Genomic DNA, 20,272 nt, shown 5'->3' with positions numbered 1-20,272 from the left:
TTAAATCGATAAAATTTTTTTTTATTTTTTAGTATGTTTGGCAAATTTCTAATAATAAAAATAAAAGTACTAGATAAATCAAAAAAATATTTTTTTTTGAGAAATTATAATTTACATTTTTTTAAAAGATTTTTTTTAAAAAAATATTTTTCACATAATAAATAACAAAAAATATTTTTATCTTATTTTACCCAAACATAATTTGATAAATAAAAATATCTTTTTATATGAGTTATCCAAACATAAAATCACTTTTACTTTTATAAAAGATCTTTTAAAAAAATATTATTAAAAAAATCTTTTTCAAAAATGACACCCAAACAAATTCTTGATATTAATCACTCTATCAAAATCAATATCTTCAGACTCTTTAATAGAGTTTTAATATTTTATACTAATTGACTACAAATTTTAAGAGAAGAATTATTTAAGATGAGCTCACCTATGATCCAAGAATGCCAGAATGGGAGAGGTATTCATCACCCATCAGTGAGGTAATAAATGTTTAAATAAATTTTTTGGATTCAATTTCTATATTTTTTCGGTTTTCGTCTATTATAGTTCAAAGAGTTCTTATTTTTATTCTTGTAAATTTTTCAGTTAAGTATTGATGTGATAAGTTTAATTCTGATGTAACAAATTAAAAAAATATATAAATAAAAATAAATATTTTATAGAAGAATAAAAAACTTATTTAAGTAGTTAATAACCCATAACTTTGATATACTTTATTGATCTAATAATAATAGACAGTGCAGCTCATTTTAGAACAGCCTCATTCCATTAATTTGGTTTAAAAAATTGATGTCTTTTTTTTTTTTTCTAGCATTACATATATCACATTATAATATTCTTATCTGTCAGGTTGGTTAGTCAAGCATTCAAATAGAATATATTCTAACAAAATAAATACTCTATTGTTTTAAAATAATTGTCATATTGTTTTTCTTGATATATTAAAAAATTAATATATATTTAAAAATATTTTATATCCCAATATATCATCCTTTAATATATTAAAAAGCTAAAATAATAATTATTTTAAACCGAATTATATTAATACTTAGCTTATACGGAAATGCAGGAAGTGCAAATTGCATTCACATTTCACTTGTAGTTTATTATGTACCACTAACGTACCACGGATCATAAAATTGACGAAGCATGTTCTTCGCTGCATAATGACATTTCGTGAATCACGCATTTCTCCTTCTAGAGAAAGACCAGCATTAATCTTTCATGTTAGAATTTGGAATTTATTTGAGTTTATACTTTATAGTTATATTATATAAAAGTTTTCAAATGTATTGTTTAAGTAATTTTAACCGTTAAATTTAATTAAGATATATTATATATATTTTTTATAATTAAGATATATTATTATATTTTTTATAATTAAAATTAATGGTTAAAATTATTGAAACATGAGTATACTTGGTACACCCGTACACTTAAAATTTTTTTTATATTATATCCGCTAAAAGTGTAAAAGTAGTGTTATGAATTTATAATACCATCAAAACAATATTTAAATTTATACTAAAATTTCGTACGAATTAAATTTATTTTTTTCAGGTTTTAGATTTTTTCTTAATTATAACCTAACAATAAAGCGAATCATGAAAGGGTTTTTCCTTTTTTTAATATAGTGTTATTAGTACATATTTTATATATATAGTAGTGTCATATATCGTACCATCTAAATTTAACAAAGTTTAGTTTTATTGATTATTTTTTAGTCTATTGAAGATGAATATTAATTATAGATTATATGTGCCAACTTCCAAGACGGCAGTGTTGAGATTCAACTACCCAACGTTACATTATTTGGAAGGGTTGAGTATTTTTCACACTTGTCTCACCCCATTGCTTGTTTCCTTAAAATATTCACATATGATACGATATTATGATGTGTCACATAATGGTTCATTTTATAACAAGAGAAATTTTCGGTCAACTCCATATTTTAGTCCATATTTTGAAAATGAGTTAGTTAACTACACTTATAAATAACCCTTAGGAGCTTTCCATAATCTTCAGCAGCAAACTAAGCAACTAACTAATTCTTGCGCCGACACAGAGTGTAAGAGATGGAAAAATTAATCTTCAGTGTTGTAATATTGCTTTTGAGTTTATTAACCACACAGCATAAAGTAGTAGCATCCTCATCGTGGCAACAAGCTCATGCAACATTCTATGGTGGAAGTGATGCCTCAGATACAATGGGTATCAATATAATAATACATCTACATTTTATTTTATTATTTATGTTTTCAGTTTGATTTTTACATTATAATCTAATAAGATTTGGTCTTTAAACTGTGTTTAGAACGAGATACATGTAATTAGGTGCTATTATATGATATGTTTAGTGTTGTAATTGCATGATATTCATCATAACAATTGATTGTTTTGGTGGCAATGACGAAAGATAATTTCGTTGTTGAGACGATTGCATTTGTTTATGGTGTCTCATGGATTAGGAATGTGGGTGATTATATTTATAAAGGCCATAGTATTTTTGTGAGTTATATTGTTTTGGGATTGTAGCGTGCCATAAAACTACTCTGCATGTGGGATCAAGATTCTTAAATGAACTATAAAAAAAACAGAACAAAAATATGACGAGACAAGACACTGAGATAGAGAAATGAAAAATATAGGTATTAGAATCATTTTTTTTAGATGTGCATAACATTAAACAAATAACAACTTTAATATTAGGCAATGCATGAATTAGACTATTAGAGGACATTGGATTAAAGTACAAAATAAGAGCATAAATACCTTATAAAAAGAAATGAGTAATTCAATTTGTGTTGTTTTGTTACTAGGTGGAGCATGTGGGTATGGAAATCTATACACTGATGGTTATGGAGTTAAAACAGCTGCATTGAGTACTGCTTTGTTCAACGATGGCAAGGCATGTGGTGGTTGCTATCAGATAGTTTGTGATGCAACAAAAGTGCCACAATGGTGCCTAAAGGGCACTGCCATCACAATTACTGCCACAAATTTCTGTCCTCCAAACTATGCACTCCCTAATGACAATGGTGGTTGGTGTAATCCTCCAAGGCCCCACTTTGACATGTCTCAACCTGCCTTTGAGAAGATTGCCAAGTACAAGGCTGGAATTGTTCCTATTTTCTACAGAAGGTATATTAACCATTACTATTGAAACAAAATTGTTCCAGAACCCAGATTTTGCATTAATTTTACAATCATATCAAGTGTATGTCAAAAATCAGTCATCAAATCAGCTACATGTATAAAATACATGTTCAATATAATATATACAATAAAAATAAGTTAAATAAAATATATATATTTATATATAAATACATAATGATTAATATGGTCGGTGATTTTCTATGTGCACGAAACATTTTTGTTAATTTTACTATTATAAAGCAGCATACGACGTTGATAGTTAGTTCTTTGATTACCATTGTTATTTTTTCAGCTAAAAAATTGTTATATCTTTTTAGATGTGGTAGTTATTGATGAATTTAATGCAAATTACTAAAGTCGGATAATATTACATATAAAACCTTTATCTTTTTCTTCTATTAGGTTTTTAACTAATATTTTTCTATATATGCTAAGTATTGTTGAGTATCAATGGGTTTAATGTGTTTAACATTATATTTTTATATTTAGGAATATACATTAGCATCTTCTGATATCGATGTATAATATCACCAAATGAGCATTAATATTGTTTATCTTTTATCCTTAAACTTATTCAAAGTAGTCACACTAATGAGCACAGCAAGCTAACTAGTATAGTGCAAATTTTATGCTGCATCTATGCAGAGTTGGGTGCAAAAGAACTGGAGGCATTAGATTCACCATTAATGGAATAGACTACTTTGAGCTAGTGCTAATAAGCAACGTGGGTGGGGCAGGAGATATCTCTAAAGTTTGGATCAAAGGGTCCAAAATGAACAACTGGGAAACCATGTCAAGAAATTGGGGCTCTAACTGGCAAAGCTTGAGCTACCTCAATGGCCAGAGCTTGTCATTCAAAATCCAACTCAGCAATGGAAGGATTCGCACAGCATACAATGTGGCACCATCAAATTGGAACTTTGGCCAGTCTTTCACCAGCAACATTCAGTTCTAAATCTTGTGTAATTATGTAATCCATTTTAAGTGCTAATCTGTTTGTTCAAAGGAATGTTTTAAGGTTAGTGTGTGACTTCACATGGGCAAGCAATTTTAGGTGTTGTGAAGCTCATTGACTTGGCTGATTAATTTTCTTTTGTTTTTATGGTTGCTAAATGAACTTGGGAAACACTTTTATGTTGTCCCAAAGATTGAAGATTGTGAAATATTTTGCTGATTCCATGATTCCATGTATCCCTCTCTGCCATATCTTCTGGACAATGAAATATACTTATTCAAATATTCCATGTTCAATTTTTTCTGCTTTAACCCTACGCTTATTATTTTTTCTATGGTAGTGTGTAACACAAAAGCATGTGTTAGGAGATGTATTTTTCAATAGTATGGAGAAAAGAAACGGGTGCCTCGGGTTTCTTGGTTAGTTGCACAGTGACTCGAAAAATCATTTATGTTGTTTAACTTCTTTTACACTTTGTTTGGATTTGATGAATTTGGACGGAAAGAAAATAGGGAAGGAGAAAATGGATAGGAAATGTGATTTTCCTTCGTTTGGATCAAAGATGAAATTAGATGGAAAATGCAAAAGTGCATGTGGGCCCAACTTAAAGTTTTCTCTTTAATGCTTTGTTTGGATATAGAAAAGAAGATGGGAGGAAAGAAAATAGGAGGAAAGAAAATGAATGAAAAAAAAATAGAAGGAAAAATAGAGTTATTTGTATGTTGTTTGGATTAAGAGAAAATGGATGGAAAGAAAATAAAGAGAAAATTTTCTTTTGTTTGGATAGAAAGAAAAGTGAGAAGAAAGAAAATCATGATAATATAAAATTACATTAATACCCTTATATATATTATATGCAAATTATAAGTTATTAATGACAAGGGGTAAATGTGTAATTTTATTCATATTGTCTTTATTTCTCTTCATTTTCTTTTCATTTGTGGAGAGAAAATAATTTAGTGGGTCCCACACTAATATTTTCTTTCCTCCCTATTTTCTCTTCTCATCCAAACAATAAAAAACTTATTTTTCTATTCATTTTCTTTTCTCTCATTTTCTTTCCCTTCAAAATCCCTCAATCCAAACAATGTGTAAAGTAGCGAAGAAAATTAATATTGGAATGGTAACTTAAGTAAAAATACAAATTTGCCCTTTCAATATAATTAAAAATACATTAAAAAAATTTGCCCTTTAAAATACATCAGAAAAAGATAAATTAAAAAAATATATTATTAACAAAAATAATACATTAAAATTCTGAAATACAATTAGAATCACTTTTTTTGTTAAAAAAATAATTTAAATACATTAATATATTATAATTTATATATAAAATAGATAAGGATGTTAATGTAATTTCACATTTTTTCTCTTTTTACTTTTTTTTCCATCCAAACAAAAAATTTCTCTAACTTTCTTTCCATTCATTTTCTCTCCATCCAAACAACATAAAAAAAAAAATTAACTTTTCTTTTCATTTTCTTTCCTCCCATTTTCTTTCCTTTTATTTTCCATCTTCTATCCAAACAAAGTGTTAAAAAAAACCACAAATTAGATCATCCGATTTATATTTTTTTAAAATAAAAAATGAATAATACTATACATCTAAGTCTTTTTATGAATCAAGTTCAACCAAATTAAACAATAAGATTTAGAATAATGTTATCTATAATTGATTTTTGTTAATATTAAACCAACATAGTTGGACTTAATTAACAAAAAACACTTGGATATATAGCATTATTTATAAAAAAAATTATCATTGAATTTGGACTCCCTGATTTTTGTTTTCAAAAATAAAAAATTTAAAAATACAAATCGGACCCTCCTCCGATTTGTAGCTTGTTTTTCCTCTTCAAACAAATCAGACCGTCCTCCGATTTGTAGCTTGTTTTTCCTCTTCAAACAAATCAGATCGTCGAATTTGATTAATATCAGTTTAAAAAAAATTAACTCCATATCAAACAAAAAACAAAAAAAACAAACTTCCAACAAGGTATTACACACATATTTAATCAATATAAAAAAATTAGCCTTAACCCTAAGAACACCCACCAAATTAACACTGACATAAGTAACATGCCTCATGTCTACTATGAGGATAGAAACAAAAAATAAAGTAGCTCTGAGGTTTGACACAGCAGCTTGATCAATATGCAACTTTTCAAATGAAAAACAAATTGAAAATCAGTATAGTAGATGTACTAATAAGGTGCCTAAACTTCTTAGCACCGTTATCATTTATGTCGATTGCTACAAACTCATTCACCAGTTAATTGTTACAAACAAGCTAGGTATGGACAACCAACCAGAAATGTGAAAAGCCAAATATCACAATTCTTCTTCAAACTCTTAACATGGGCCGCTGTAAGATTTTAGACACATGATGCTGGCAGTAGCTAGGTTATACATTTCGTCACCTCTTGACGATTTTTCTGGATAAAAAAAATATATTGTGAAGCAGCATATAAGAAAACATGAACAGCTGGTGGATCTTCTGTCACCGAGTCAACAAGGAACTAATGCAGATCGATGGCATGGCAGGACTTTTAAATTTCTTGATATTAATGCTGCTATAAAAATATATATGGCACCACTGATATTATCACGTGTTATCTCCGCATTACACGATGGCGTTCTCGTTTCCTGAAGCGCTCTAGCATGAATTCATCTGTTGCAGCTTGCCTCTGTCCTGCTCCTGCAGCTTCATTGCCCGAATCATTTTGTTTGGACCCAGAACTATCAACCTGTGTAGTTCTATCTTTGTACAGCTCTGGGTGTTCTGTAAAGTAGACAACTTTTTTGGTCAGAAACTGAAATAACTCGGCAATACAAAGGAAATCGACTGTCTCTATCAACTAAAGGATTCAAAACAAATTCTTTGACACCAAAATGAAGGCCGAAATGACACCAAATAGTCATGTATTGAGAAACATTGAAATGCTACCTCTTCTGAGTTTTTCAGCATAATCCCTGCCACGCTGGAAATAATCAGCACTGTAGCTTGAGGGAATACTGAATTCTGATTTTGTCCGACCCATGAGCCTTTTCTCCTGCAAAAGCTTTTTGGCAGCCTCTGTTTCTTCAATATTTTTTAACTTATATCTGTAAACACAAGATCGAGCCATTAAGACATACATCACCTATTTTTCTTAATTATTCATAGACTAAACATTAAGACATGCGAGATGGGAGTGGATCCTCTCAATTTCTACTAGGTCAAGTGCGATCTCACCATACAACTTTTAAGTGGAACCAAAAGAAAAAATATGAGAGAAGAAATATATGAGAGAAGAGATTGTATGGTCAGGGATTACACTTGACAAGTCAAGTGCGAATAACAATTGAGAGAATCAATTCCTATGCCTAGTAGCCACTAACAACATATACTAAAAAGGAGAGAAGCTATTGCTTTGTTATGGCCACTCCACACGTAGTGCATTTATTGCCAGTTTCATATTTTCTCACTGATGTGCAGTTTTATCTCTCTTTATCATATAAACAATGATCACAATTCACACATTTGGCAAGTATAATTCAGGCTGCCAAGCACGACTAAAAGACATTTTACAATTAAAAAAGCAAGGAACAAAGATGATCATCTGGAATATGTCATGAGGAAAGGAAGTTCCAATCGCGAAGCCAATGTTATAAAATGTGATGCCAACTATAGGTTCATAAAATCAAATTATTATGCAGATATATCATGCATACTTTCTATCCAAAAACAATTAAATAAATAAATCATGCATACCCACTATTTAGTGAAATGTGTAAAATAACAAAGCCACCAAAAACACTCATGATTGCAATAGATACGAGAAAAAGCATACTCGATTGGAAGCTGAACCTCAGCAATACCAGTAGTCCACTGAGTAGAACTTTCTTCTGAATTTCGCCTTTTAACCTGACAAGAAATAATATTTGCAATTGTTATTGTTATTAAGATATTCGGAGTTCAGACACTAAATGAAAGCGATTTGATAATTGCAGCTGCAATAAACCAAAGCCAAAAAATGGGGACATTGCATATTGCCGAATAAAGGGACGTTGCAGCAACTCACTTTCAGATGCTCAGGGATTTTGTACAGTTCATCTTCTGCACGTTTCAATTCATTCTCAACTTGATCAGCTTCATCAATTTTCCTGCCCCTCTTCTTTGCTAATTCTTGCTCAATATACTTTACCCTATTCAATTAGCCAAATCTCATCAATATCAGAGAAATGTTAAATAACTTACTAACATTTTCTCTTGTATTTGCCTTACATTTGAGCCAACACTAACCAATTATTCACTTTTCTTTACGTTAAAAGTGTAACATTTCCCTTAATATCAAATTGCACTAAAGACCAACCAGCTACCTCCAAATCAAATTTGAAAAACACATCAAACATAATAACAACACAACATGATACATAACACATTAAACACATTGAATAAATAAATAGAAAAATGTACACATACATATTAGGATCTTCAACCATAACAGCAGTCTCTTGAGCAAAGGTATCCTGAAGAACAAGCTCGTCCTTGTCGCCGCCATCTCCGTCATTCTTTTCGGCAGATTTCGCAGCTAAACCGTTTCCAATTTCGGTCTGCACCTGCAAACTAGGGTTTGCAGGAATTCCAGATTTTCTTTCTCTCTGCTTCTGGAGGAGCTTAATCTCTTCCAGCGCCATTCTGTTCCACCATTTTTTTAAAACTTTCATCAGTATAATTGAAACCGCTGAGAGGAGACACTATCAAGAGTTAAACCAATCATAATGGGAAAAAAATATTGTTTTTCTTTTAAACGGAAAAAGTTAAAAAGGAAAAATGGAAAAGATGACCTTCTTTCTCGTTCATCGTCGGATTCATTGTTGTTTTCGGATTGTTGGGGTTCGTCTTCTTCGATTGGAGCACTCCTCTTCCGGTAGTTCTTCTTTCGCTGCTGCTGCTGTTCCTCCATAGTTTCTGTTCTTGAGCGGCACTTAAGGTTCTGAAAACCGGACCGGTTATCAAACCGCTTTAGTTATTGGTTCATTCGTTCAACCGGTTTAACCGTAGTTCAACCGGAAAAACCGTTTTATAATAAACACCTTATAAAAATTCAATGAATAGGGCAACTGGTTCTAAACACTCTTCTACTGCATTTTTTAACTTCAAAAGGGGATCATAAACAACTAGTTCTATGAATAAACAAACTATAACGATATGCAATGCCAAAAATAGGCCAATGATGAAATAATAAAGGGTTTCTCTCTTCAATTCTATGTTCAAGCTTGTAGCTGACCAGAATCAACAGAGTAATAATGTTGAAATAGTCTTCCTTCTTAATTCTTATATACCTTAGAATTTCCTACAAAATGAAAATTGAACACAACACACAGCCTTAAAACAACAACAAAACAACAAAACAACACTCAGAAATCATCACCTCTTCCAAACACAGCCTTAAAACAAAACATAACGACATTCAGAGTTTGAGCATTGATCACAAAAAATTGATTTCTAAAACAAAACAAAAACAGCAGAACAACATTCAAAGTTTGAGCATTGATCACAAAAAATTGATTTCTGAAACAAAAGAAACAATCAACAAAACAATGAAAACAGAATATTTTTCCTTCAGAAAAAGAAAACAATGAAAACATGAAGCATATAATAAATCAATGATCACCAATATCCAGCAATAATCTCAAAGACAACAATAAATACACAACAACAATTTAGCAAATAAACAAGAACAAGACCTAAATAGAAAATCCAACAAAATTAAATTACAACAACCTAACAATTTAGCAAATTAAAACAACAGCAGCCCAACAATTTAGCAAATTATCAACTTAACAAGTTCAAGAACAAAAAATCACAACAAAAACAAAAAAATTAAAAGTAACAGAAGAACAACAGAACAACAACGCAAGAACAATTAGCAAATTAACAAGTTCACAATAACAGTTAAAATTTACAAGAACACTAATGCAAGTGGAATCATCATGCTAATATGTTTTCTGCAAAGATGCTATTTGTGCAGCTAAAATTTCCTAATTACTAAGATCCAGTTATTCTAATTTCACATGCAATCAACTCACTAAGTTTCTAAAAGCTAGAAATTATAAAACCAACCAGAAATATGGTTAAAGCATTTCATCAAACATGTTGAGTGCGGTAAAATCAAAACGAAATAAGATAATTCAAAGCTTAATATCAATGTGATAGAGAAGAGAACATGACTATTGTAACTTTAATTCAGTCTATGAAAAAATCCAAACCACTACCAAATCAAATAGTTACTTATTGTAATAGAAATCAGAAGTTGCAGAGTTTGATGCAGAGTATTGGTGTTGTGTGAGTGTATTGTCTGGTGGCGGGTTTAGGGAACTCACGGCGGCGACAAAAGAGAGCAGTTCGAGGCTAGGTGGAGCGCGCGGGTTGGTCGCAGAGTTTGAAGCAGAGCAACGTGGCTTCGAGACGAACGCGAATGCGAACTCGAACAGTGAACAGCGAGTGAACGCGAACGGTGAACGCCGAGCGAACGTGAACGGCAAACAAACGGCGACGGAAGCGCGGCTGAGCAGACAAAGACGACGGACGCCGAGCTCGAGGGAAGACAAAGCGATCGGTGACAGCGAACAGGGGTTGAAGACTTGGAGCACGAGGGAAGCTAGATAGACGGACGGATGGCGAACTTTAAGTGCGACGGACGGCGGCAGTATGCCACTCCTTGCGGCGGTGGTGTACGCTTACAGTGCTAGGGTTTTTTTGGCTGGGTTTGTGTGATTTCTTTCTGAATGAAAGAAAGAAAGGGAGAAAGGGAGAAAGAAACGAAGGAGCTTCCGTTTTTGGTAAACCGGCTGGGTTCCGGTTTGGTCCGATCGGACGGTTCTCGGCCGGTTCAACAGTTTTTCACCGGTTTTCTGATTAATGGTCCAACTTCAAAGTATTCTCTCATTCTCTTCTTCACCGTTCTTTCTTTTCTTCAAAATCCACATTCCATAATCTAAGGTTTGATGAAACTAATTAGAGATTTAATTAGACGTTGCTTGTCTCAGTTTGTTAATTCTCATAAGAAGACCATTTATTCTGATATTTTACTTGAATTTTGGTACATTTGCCAGTATACATGAACATTACTTTTTAGGAATTGTCTATGGTAAAGAAAGTTGGTTCTGATCTTTAAAGCACCTGATTAAAATATTCGAAATATATGGTTAGAAATGGCACCGTACCGTTGAAAATAATTTTACTATGTTTGGCCCAGAATTTATGTAATTACAAATCGGATTAAAGAGAATGTGAAAAATGAGAACGGTTTAGTTGCAAAAGAAGTTAGTGGTTGGGTTTTATTGGACTTTGTGACCTAAGCATGATATAAGAGGTAATGCTTTTTATATGTAGCTGGACTATTTATAGATTATTTTTTCTTGATAAAATATTTGTAGATTATTTAAGTGGACACATTCGATTAATTAAGTTGATCCGATTTACCGTAAACAAAAAAAATATGTGAAATTGATATATTTATTTGTCTTAATTTAATTATTTTTTACTTAATAATAATTAATAACAATTGTTATCCTGAGAATACTAACAATATAAATGGTAATAGTCACCAAAAAAAATATAAATGGTAATGATAATAGTTAGTATTATTATTACAATCGTAATAAAAAAAGAAATGATCATAATTATCAGAAAAATGTGAATAAGAATAATCGTAGTGAATATTAAAATAATAATAGTAATAATTCCTAATATAATACTAATAATAGTAATTACATTAATATAAATATGAATAGTTGAAGAATACTACTCCTTAGAATAAGAATATTTTTATAATTCAAAGAAAAAAGTCTAAAAGATTAAATTTTTAAAATAATGACTACATTTATTTAGTGAGAACAAAATTTAGTATATAATTAATAATTATTTTATAAAATTATTTAAATAAAAAGATTTTAACAAAAAATAATTGTGTGAAGGAAAAATCGAAGTGAAATAATGATATTTTTTAATGAAAATATTATTTTTAAAGAATAAAAAGTTTGAGGTGAATTCATATTTTTTCTGCTTCAAATTTATTTCTTTGAAAAATAATGATGATGACTTGTCAACTTAGCTTCAACCACTATAAACAATTTAAAAAAAAAGTCAAATTATTAGAAGAGAAAAAATATCAAATTAATAGCAATTATTTTTTTTAATTTGAAGTAAAAAAAAAAGTGAGCCAAATAATATTTTTCTAATTTGAATCGATTATTGCTTAAAAAATGAAGAGTAAAGCTAACCGAATTTTTTTTCTCCGTTTGAACAAATATTATTTTGAAAGAAAAAAAAAATTGTAGTAAATGAATTTTGTTGTAAAATAATTTTTTTTAGAAAAGAAAAAAATAGGTGAATCAAGGTTTATAGTACAAAATATATAAATGTTTAAAAATATTCATAAAATAATATTATAGAAACTAGAAAGTCAATTTTAAGGATGAAAATTTTTATTATTAAAAGAAAAGAAATGATGAAAAGTAAGAAATCATAAACTAAGACACTTAGTTGTCAGAAATATGCTTCTTTTCATTTTAAAATATTTATGAACCAAGAACTAAAATATTCATTAATTATAAATGTTTCCTGGACCTTAAAAGTCCTCAAGATACTTTCACCATGGAAGAAGCCTCCTAGTTTTCACTTATCAGCCAAGTATAAAACCAAGAACAAAATAAAAGGGGGTTTTGGCAGAAACATAAGTTTCTATTTATTCAAGCCTTTTCTTCTTTTTTTTTTGGACTAAAAGCCTTTTCTGTTTAGACATAAACAAACACACCAGCAAAAAATAAAATACACTTAAGAAACAAAAACATGTAACAATGATATTGGCTCGCTAGGACAACCCGTCCAACAAGTCCATGGATTAAGTGGGATAGGTTCCAAGTCCAAAAAATAAAGTGGGTTAGGTTTGGTAATCTCTTTTTTGTCACGGGCTTCGCCTTCCAACTCTCACATCTCTCAATTATGTACATTTTTTTATATTTTTTTTGGGTGACTATGTACTTTTTTTATATGATAATATACATTTCACTCATTTTTTTGAAAAAATTATTTTATTTATTTGTTTTTTTATTTTTTATTAAATTATTCTACTTATTATTGTGCCCGAATATTCTTTTCTATCTAAAGCCATCAACTAAATGCTCTTTTGACATTGATATGGACTTTAATAATCAAACACATTTTCCACCAAATGATTGATGACCTCTAATTATAGCTATCTTTTGCTTACCAGACACCAGTTACCATAATGATGGACCCTCCAAGTTTAAGATATCTTTATCTCACCATACTGATGTAACAACTTACCAACATGAAAGAGAAAGTGCAATGGGAATGTTCTAATCTTTGCTCAGTGTTTACACTACTAATGAACCACATAACCAAGAACAGAACAACACACAAAAGGCGACAGTGAAAGCTTCGTACTCTGTATAGATTGCAAGAGGGTATGAGGTGTGGTAGGAGAAGGTGGTTGAATATTTGGTTTGCAATTATTTGGGTAACTTGGAAAATTAGAAACCAAAAAACTTTTGAACATAAAAAGACTCATGTGGATGAAGCTTGGGAAACCATTTGTTTAATATGTGTAGTGTGTGGGGCAGCCAATAATTATATCCCAACTACATCGATCCATAAGAAAATATCTTGGTGGATTTTGTTGAGTATATACAGAAAAAATAATATGTTAGTGGCTTTTTTGTGTGAGCTGATGAATGTAGGTTTAAGAACGGGAGCTCTAGTGAAAGGCGTTGAAGTTGCTGTCCAATTCCGTTAGAACAGATGGTGTTTATTACCAATGACTCATGCTTTTTAAACTGGACAAAGGGAGATGGAGGCTCAATGTGGAGACTAAATTTTGAAAGGAATAGAATGAAAAACTTCTTGCAGCAGGGACAATTGTAATAGAGTTCTTTGGGTTTAATTTGCTGGATATGTTCATTGGTGCTCTTATAGTTCTTTGTGGCAAAATTTAGTGGCTCCTTGTTAGCAATTTCGAAAGTAGGAGGCTTGGCTTTATACTTGGTGCTCTTATAGCTCTTATAGGAGGCTTGGCTTTATACTTGATGATAATTTAGTTCTTTGCTGGATATGTTCATTTATAAGAGCACAAAATTTGCGGGGATGTTTTATTTAAGGTGAAAACTCAGGTACAATTAATTTCATGTGAAGTTGATAGTTGAAAATTATTAAATGATTTAAAAGATTTGACTAAATTATCATCTAATAACTATTAGCTATGAACTTTACATTAAATTAACAGCATCTGAATTTTCACCTTGACTTTTAGGTATTTATTGGTCGTCACGGTTTGTACTAAGATTTTGAACTTGTTTTTCTCCCACTGTTTGGTGGTCGAGAGTTGCTAGAACTAATCGAAAAAAAAGCGTTAATTGTAATTTACTTCTTCTATGCCATGTGTATTGTAGCTTTTTCGACCTTTAAAAATGTATAGATTGATCCCTTAATCTGTCAAATGTGCATATTGATCCATTAAACCTCTTTTTTAATCAATTATTAGCAAAAATAACCTAAAATTTATCAAAATTTAGATTGTCAAAACACATTTTTTTGGTTAATAATATCGACCGACATGCTATATTTAATTTTTCGAACTCATTATTTACAATTCATTTCACTCCCCATAATAATTATTAGTCTGATGTTGATGTTCAGAGGAGTTTATATAGTTTTCATTCTCCATATAGATTTTCAAAGTTCTCAAATGTTGATATAAATGTATAGTTAGATCTCATACAAGACAACGGCATGCACACCTATTTTTATAATAGGTCACTTATGCAGACCACGTGAACACTAAAAATCAGTTATAAAATCAATCTTTTGTATAAAATATATGTTAAAATATAAAATATATATTAAAAATAAATTAAATATTACATATATTTATACACAAATATATAATTTTTAATTTGGTAAAATAATTATTTTGTGCAAATAACATTTTTTATTGCATATATTTATGAAAGTTTAAAAATTAAAGTTCACATTACCTAAAGTTTAGGAGTGTAAAATACAATTAACTTTGTGCTTTATTTCCAAACAAGTACTACAATTCTGATTTGCTAATGAGTTATAGCTCAAATGGCATAGTCTCCCCTCACTCATTTAAGAGGTTGTGGATTCGAATCTCTTATCTTTGGTAAAAAAAAAGTACTACAATTCTGATTTGGAACACAATTATTTGAAAACAAGAGTCAAAATTCAACTTCATCATAAGCAATAACATTGATCTCATAAGTTCATAACCGTGAGAAGAAGTTATAAAATCCAAAATAATCTTCTTTCTCCTCTTATAGTATTAATATGTAATATATCATTCGGCTATACTCAAATTATTTTGAATTTTTAACCCGTCTTAGGAGCAAACTTAGTCTTAATTGTTTCAACCACCGTGGCATCAATCTGAAAAGTCTTTGCAAGAACATCATCAGGCACAGCCGGTTTTGACGAGAAGAGGGCGGAAGCAACAGACAATGCGCCAGGTAGTTGGCTGTTAAATGCAGCGATCACGGACGCAAGCGTGTCCCCATTGTTCTTCTGGTAATGAACCAGCCCAATTGGGAACACAAACACTTCACCTTTCTTTATTTTCTTTGAGATGAGCTTGTTTGATGTGGTGATGAAAGCCACATCTAACTCACCTTCCAAAACAAACACAACCTCGGTGGCGCGTGGGTGCGTGTGCGGAGGGTTAATACCGCCGGGCTTGTAGTCTATTCTTGCAAGAGACACACCCAATGTGTTGAGGCCTGGAATCTTGTCTACATTTGCTGTGGTAACTAGAGACCCCACTGTGTTGTTGATCACACCAGGCTTCCCTATGCCACTAAAGAAGAAATCAGATTCTGTTACATTTGACTCTGCCTTGCATGCAAATCCATTCACCCTCACACCTGCACTTTAAATTAAACAGAAACTCTATGCGGCCATCAATTTTTTATAATTTTGACTATTATTTAGTCATCATAAATATTAAATTTATTATTTATGTGTATAAATTTTAAAAAATATGAATGCAAATTGTATTGATTTATATGTACAAATTATATATTTCTTGTGTGTAAACACTTGTAACTATGAGTGCAAACTATTGCCGTTAAGTGCTAGCCCAAAATTATGTGTACAAACTCTGTAAAATATAAGTGTAAATTATATTAATTTATATATACAAATAAATATGAGTGCAATTTGTATTGATTCTTATGTATAAATACCTGTAAATATGGGTATAAATTATTGCTGATCAAATGATGACTAAAAATAATAAATTTTAATGGTTTTCTAATATTTCATTATTCATACACACTTTGTTGCACTGATACAAATATAATTATTTAGTTTTTATCTTTTTTAAAGAAGAATGTTAGGGGCTAACAACTTTTGTAATTTGTAGCCATCAAATAGCCATCAATGATGGTTTTAATGGTGTGAGATTGGTGTGAGATTTTATCCAATGGCTCACTTTTCTTTGCTGGTTATATGTTGGCCAAAATTTAACAAAGTTGCTTCCCCTAGACTTTTCTTTTTTTAAATAGTTTATTGAAACGTAATCTTCTAAAAAATTGTATATGTTTGATAAATTAAATTAAAAATAATTTTTAATAAATATAAATAATAATAATTTTGTTTGATAAAATAACTTTAAAATTTAAAAACATCATAATTGACATAAACATAGAAGTAAATTTAGATATTTATTAAAAGAATAATGTTAGAGCCTTAGAGGACTAGCATAAATTTTTTTTTTTGGCCAGCAGTAATATTTTAAAAGTATTAGTTAAAAGTATGATATTGGACTATTGGGCTAAACATTTTAGACTACTGACTAAAAATGCTAATCAATATAAACTAAAATTATTGGCTCTTAAATATTTCTCATATTAAAATATGAAGTTATATTAAATTTTTTAATTTTGTTAAGTTAATCAACTTTAAAAAAAAAATTAAAATATTTTTAAAAATATCTCTAATATTTAAAAACTACAAGTATAAATACATAATTTTTTTATTTATCACATATAAAATGAAGTCTTTATACTTTTAAAAAATACCCACACCTCTTTAAAAAAGATTTATCAAACAAAACCTTAATATCTATCACTAAGTGGTATACATAATAATGACAATAATGTCTTGTGTGCTCTTGAGAGTAAATGAATGTTCTTGCTTTACACCATTCATTTTATTCTATCTCAGCAATATGAGTTACGTCTAAAATTAGTTTCTATTTTATTAATTTTCTAACATTTAAATTAAAAATAATAATGGAACCATAATACTGTAGAAGATGGCAATTAATGGATTAGAGTAAGAGAAATGACTTGCTCTCACAATACCTAAGAATTTTCATAATATGACAATTAGTTAGCAGTGTCTGAGGCATATATATATGTTGTGTGACAAAAATGGAAGTATTTATGCATTCACTAGAATAATTCATCATTTTTACATTTGATGATGTATGTTACCTAAATTAACAGCTGCACATTCTTATACACAAATTTTATAGACATAATTTAGTTGCTGCCACAAAGAGAAAATCAAATGGTAGAATAGAGAGAAAGAAGAGAAATGAACTTGGTAATGTGCATTACCTGAATTGGGAAGAGCAACACAAAGGTCTTGTAGTGGTTCAGGATCAGAAGCCAAGGCAAAAGAAATAATGGCACCGGTTAAAATGACCAAGATTAAGAAAACTTTTGTAGTAGACATGATTTTGGAAGATATATAATTGTTAACTGTAATGATGAATGGAAAATTAGAAGTTTGAATTGGATGGTAAAAAATGTGCCATTGTGCTCCTTATATAAGCATAATTATTTGTAATCAAGCAATGGTTATGGGGCAGAGTAGATGGGAACTGATATGATGCTAAAGCATTAGGAACAAATCCTTCAACTTAAATTCAAAGCAATTGTAGAAAAGGAAGAAGAAACAAATAGGTCTCATGGGAATTCAATTTGTATTAGTATTAATTTGCATTTTGTTTTCTTCTTTGTACTCTTTTTTTTTCTTTTTTTTTTTTTTGAGTCTTTACCCTTTACTATAAAAGGGAAAATGGTCATTAAATGGACATCAAAGTGGAGATTAATTTGTTGATTGATGGGAAGTTGGAAACATTATTAACTGTCCAATGAAGAAAGGTATGGTTGGTGGAAGATTGAAGATGATAGATTGATAGGTGGACCATAACATGATACATACATATTCAATGACTGACCAAAGAGGTAGCCAACAATTCCTTTTTTTTTTTAACAAGTTTCTCGAAAATTAAAAAATTTAATAAATTAATAAAATAAAAAAGTAATTATTCTTAAATTCAGATAATGGAACTCATATATGATAAAAATTACAGAACTGATAGTGATTAATTTCTCATTTTATCGTTTTATCAATTTTTTTGCTTTAAAAAATCTAAGTTTTTTTTATTTATTTACTCCACTCCTTTAGAGAATATTTTTTTTGTAATATCTTCTATTTTCTTAAGTTTGGCCAAGTTACTTTTAGTTTGAAATCTCTATACAAGTGCTTGTTAGAGTGTCCTTAATTATTTTGATGATTAAAAAAAAAGAGCTTTGAATTCTTTTAGTATGTTTTTGATTTTTTTTTTCTAGAATTATAGCATTTTTTGGAGAAGATAAGTTATTAGCTTTTCTAAAACACGTTGTATCATAAACAAAATTTAAAAATAAAAGAATATATTTCAGATTGTTACGCAACTCAAATAATTTTCACATTTAAACATAAATAATGTTACTTCTTCAAAGAATTCTTAAAAAAAAAAAAACATTGTTTTAATCTTTTTAGAAATCAAAACATTCAAATGGGTATAAAAAATTATTAAGAACAGGTTAGTGGAAAAGAAATTATTGAATAATTCATTTTATGTTATAAATGAATGAACTTTATTCTTACCGATTTCAGGGAGAAAAAATAGCAAATCATTTAATAAAAAAATCAATTTTTTTCTTGGTTTTGTTGTTTGGAGATCAATAATGACTAATAGAAAGATGAATTAGAAAATCAGATTCTCTTAATTTTTTTTCTCACTAAGGATATAAAATATTATTTTTTATTATATATTTTTATAAGATAGACTAAAAAAATATGGAATAAGGAAGATGGTAGACTTGGTATGGCAATGGTTAGATGGGAGGTGGTGCAGACCCCTAAAAAGTTAGGGGGCTAGGTGTCGGAGATGCCATGGTGTGCAACACAGCCCTTTTCTTTAAATGGTGGTGGCGGTTTTCGAAGGAGGATTGCCCCTTATGAAAGAAGTTGGTATGCTCTTGCAACAACCTCACCCCCAATGTGATGCTGTCATCCCAGGTCCTGCCTACTCGGGAGGGCCATGGAAGGATATATACCCGCTGCAGTTCAAGGATCAACGCCTAAAACAGAAAATGATTAATGGAATGGCTATGGAGATTGGCGACGGGAGAAGAACCCGATTCTGGGAGGATGTATGGCTGCGTGAGGGGACCCTGAAAGATCTTTTTCCAAGGCTCTTCTCAGTTTCAAACCAAAGAGGATCCGTCATAGGGGATTGTGGGTTTTGGGACGGACTAGAGTGGAGATGAAACTTCCAATGCAGGCGAGAGCTATTCCAATGGGAGTTGAATTTAGTGAACCAGTTGCATGAAACACTAAGACTGGTCAATCTAGTATATGGGATAGAGGACAAAGTTGTGTGAAAATTTGATAAACAGGGTGTATTTTCTACCAACTCCTTTGTGCAGGTTATGCAGGTGGAAATGCTTCCAGAGAATATGGCGAGTTACAGCTTTACTAGGACAGTTTGGAAGGATTTAGTCCCACCTAGAGTTGAATTGTTCATATGGTTTGTCTTGACTGGGAGGGTCAATACGAAAAAGAGGCTGAGTCGACTGGGAGTGGTTAACCAGGAGGATGTTGTCTGTGTGTTGTGTAATAATAGTGTTGAATCTGGATATCACTTGTTTCTTGGTTGTCGATTTTCTTGGCAGGTGTGGTGTGCATGGCTGTCGTTTGTTGGAAGGTAATGGTCCTGCCCGGGAACGCTAAAGGAGCACTTCCAAAGCTGGACTGAGTTTTCAACTAGTAAACAGGAGCGG

General features: G+C 30.5%; 3 protein-coding genes across 4 annotated transcripts; 1 reads left to right on the top strand and 2 right to left on the bottom strand.

Moving 5' to 3' along the window:
• The first annotated feature begins 2,048 nt into the window (after positions 1-2,048).
• EXPA17 (expansin A17) lies at positions 2,049-4,334 on the top strand. The gene is made up of 3 exons (XM_016319784.3): positions 2,049-2,226; positions 2,835-3,156; positions 3,817-4,334. Exons 1-3 carry the CDS (start codon positions 2,091-2,093, stop codon positions 4,124-4,126), a joined length of 768 nt encoding a protein of 255 aa, XP_016175270.1. The 5' UTR covers positions 2,049-2,090; the 3' UTR covers positions 4,127-4,334.
• A 1,937-nt stretch (positions 4,335-6,271) lies between these two features.
• On the bottom strand, positions 6,272-10,906 carry LOC107617905 (integrator complex subunit-like protein). Its single transcript, XM_016319783.3, has 7 exons — positions 10,496-10,906; positions 8,957-9,105; positions 8,592-8,807; positions 8,191-8,314; positions 7,960-8,033; positions 7,074-7,231; positions 6,272-6,908 (listed from the first exon to the last, which is right to left on the bottom strand). Exons 2-7 carry the CDS (start codon positions 9,073-9,075, stop codon positions 6,739-6,741), a joined length of 861 nt encoding a protein of 286 aa, XP_016175269.1. The 5' UTR covers positions 9,076-9,105; positions 10,496-10,906; the 3' UTR covers positions 6,272-6,738.
• Positions 10,907-15,190: 4,284 nt separating this feature from the next.
• LOC107617682 (germin-like protein subfamily 2 member 4) lies at positions 15,191-18,218 on the bottom strand. 2 transcript variants are annotated; one of them, XR_015899027.1, is made up of 3 exons: positions 17,774-18,218; positions 15,337-16,072; positions 15,191-15,233 (listed from the first exon to the last, which is right to left on the bottom strand). XR_015899027.1 is itself a non-coding variant. In XM_016319508.3 (2 exons), the coding sequence occupies exons 1-2, from the start codon at positions 17,889-17,891 to the stop codon at positions 15,525-15,527; spliced, it is 666 nt and encodes a 221-aa protein (XP_016174994.1). In that variant the 5' UTR covers positions 17,892-18,218; the 3' UTR covers positions 15,191-15,524. The 2 variants fall into 2 exon arrangements, 1 of the variants encoding a protein (XP_016174994.1); XM_016319508.3 differs by having other exon boundaries at positions 15,191-16,072.
• Positions 18,219-20,272: the final 2,054 nt, after the last annotated feature.

This window comes from Arachis ipaensis, chromosome B9 (genome assembly GCF_059453495.1).
Source record: "Arachis ipaensis isolate K30076 ecotype BB chromosome B9, ASM5945349v1, whole genome shotgun sequence".
Classification (NCBI taxonomy): Eukaryota; Viridiplantae; Streptophyta; class Magnoliopsida; order Fabales; family Fabaceae; genus Arachis; species Arachis ipaensis.
The sequence above is the reverse complement of the archived record's forward strand: the minus strand, read 5'-3'. Positions and strand labels throughout refer to the sequence as shown.

Bases quoted from the DNA above. Each gene is read 5' to 3' on its own strand.
- EXPA17 (XM_016319784.3), top strand. From the start codon at position 2,091: ATGGAAAAATTAATCTTCAGTGTTGTAATATTGCTTTTGAGTTTATTA. The intron at 2,227-2,834 runs GTATCAATATAA...TTTTGTTACTAG, and splicing joins TGATGCCTCAGATACAATGG to GTGGAGCATGTGGGTATGGA. The intron at 3,157-3,816 runs GTATATTAACCA...GCATCTATGCAG, and splicing joins GTTCCTATTTTCTACAGAAG to AGTTGGGTGCAAAAGAACTG.
- LOC107617682 (XM_016319508.3), bottom strand. From the start codon at position 17,891: ATGTCTACTACAAAAGTTTTCTTAATCTTGGTCATTTTAACCGGTGCC. The intron at 16,073-17,773 runs GTAATGCACATT...TTTAAAGTGCAG, and splicing joins TGTTGCTCTTCCCAATTCAG to GTGTGAGGGTGAATGGATTT.
- LOC107617905 (XM_016319783.3), bottom strand. From the start codon at position 9,075: ATGGAGGAACAGCAGCAGCAGCGAAAGAAGAACTACCGGAAGAGGAGT. The intron at 7,232-7,959 runs GTATGCTTTTTC...TTGTGTTTACAG, and splicing joins GAGGTTCAGCTTCCAATCGA to ATATAAGTTAAAAAATATTG. The intron at 6,909-7,073 runs GTAGCATTTCAA...TCTACTTTACAG, and splicing joins TGCTGAAAAACTCAGAAGAG to AACACCCAGAGCTGTACAAA.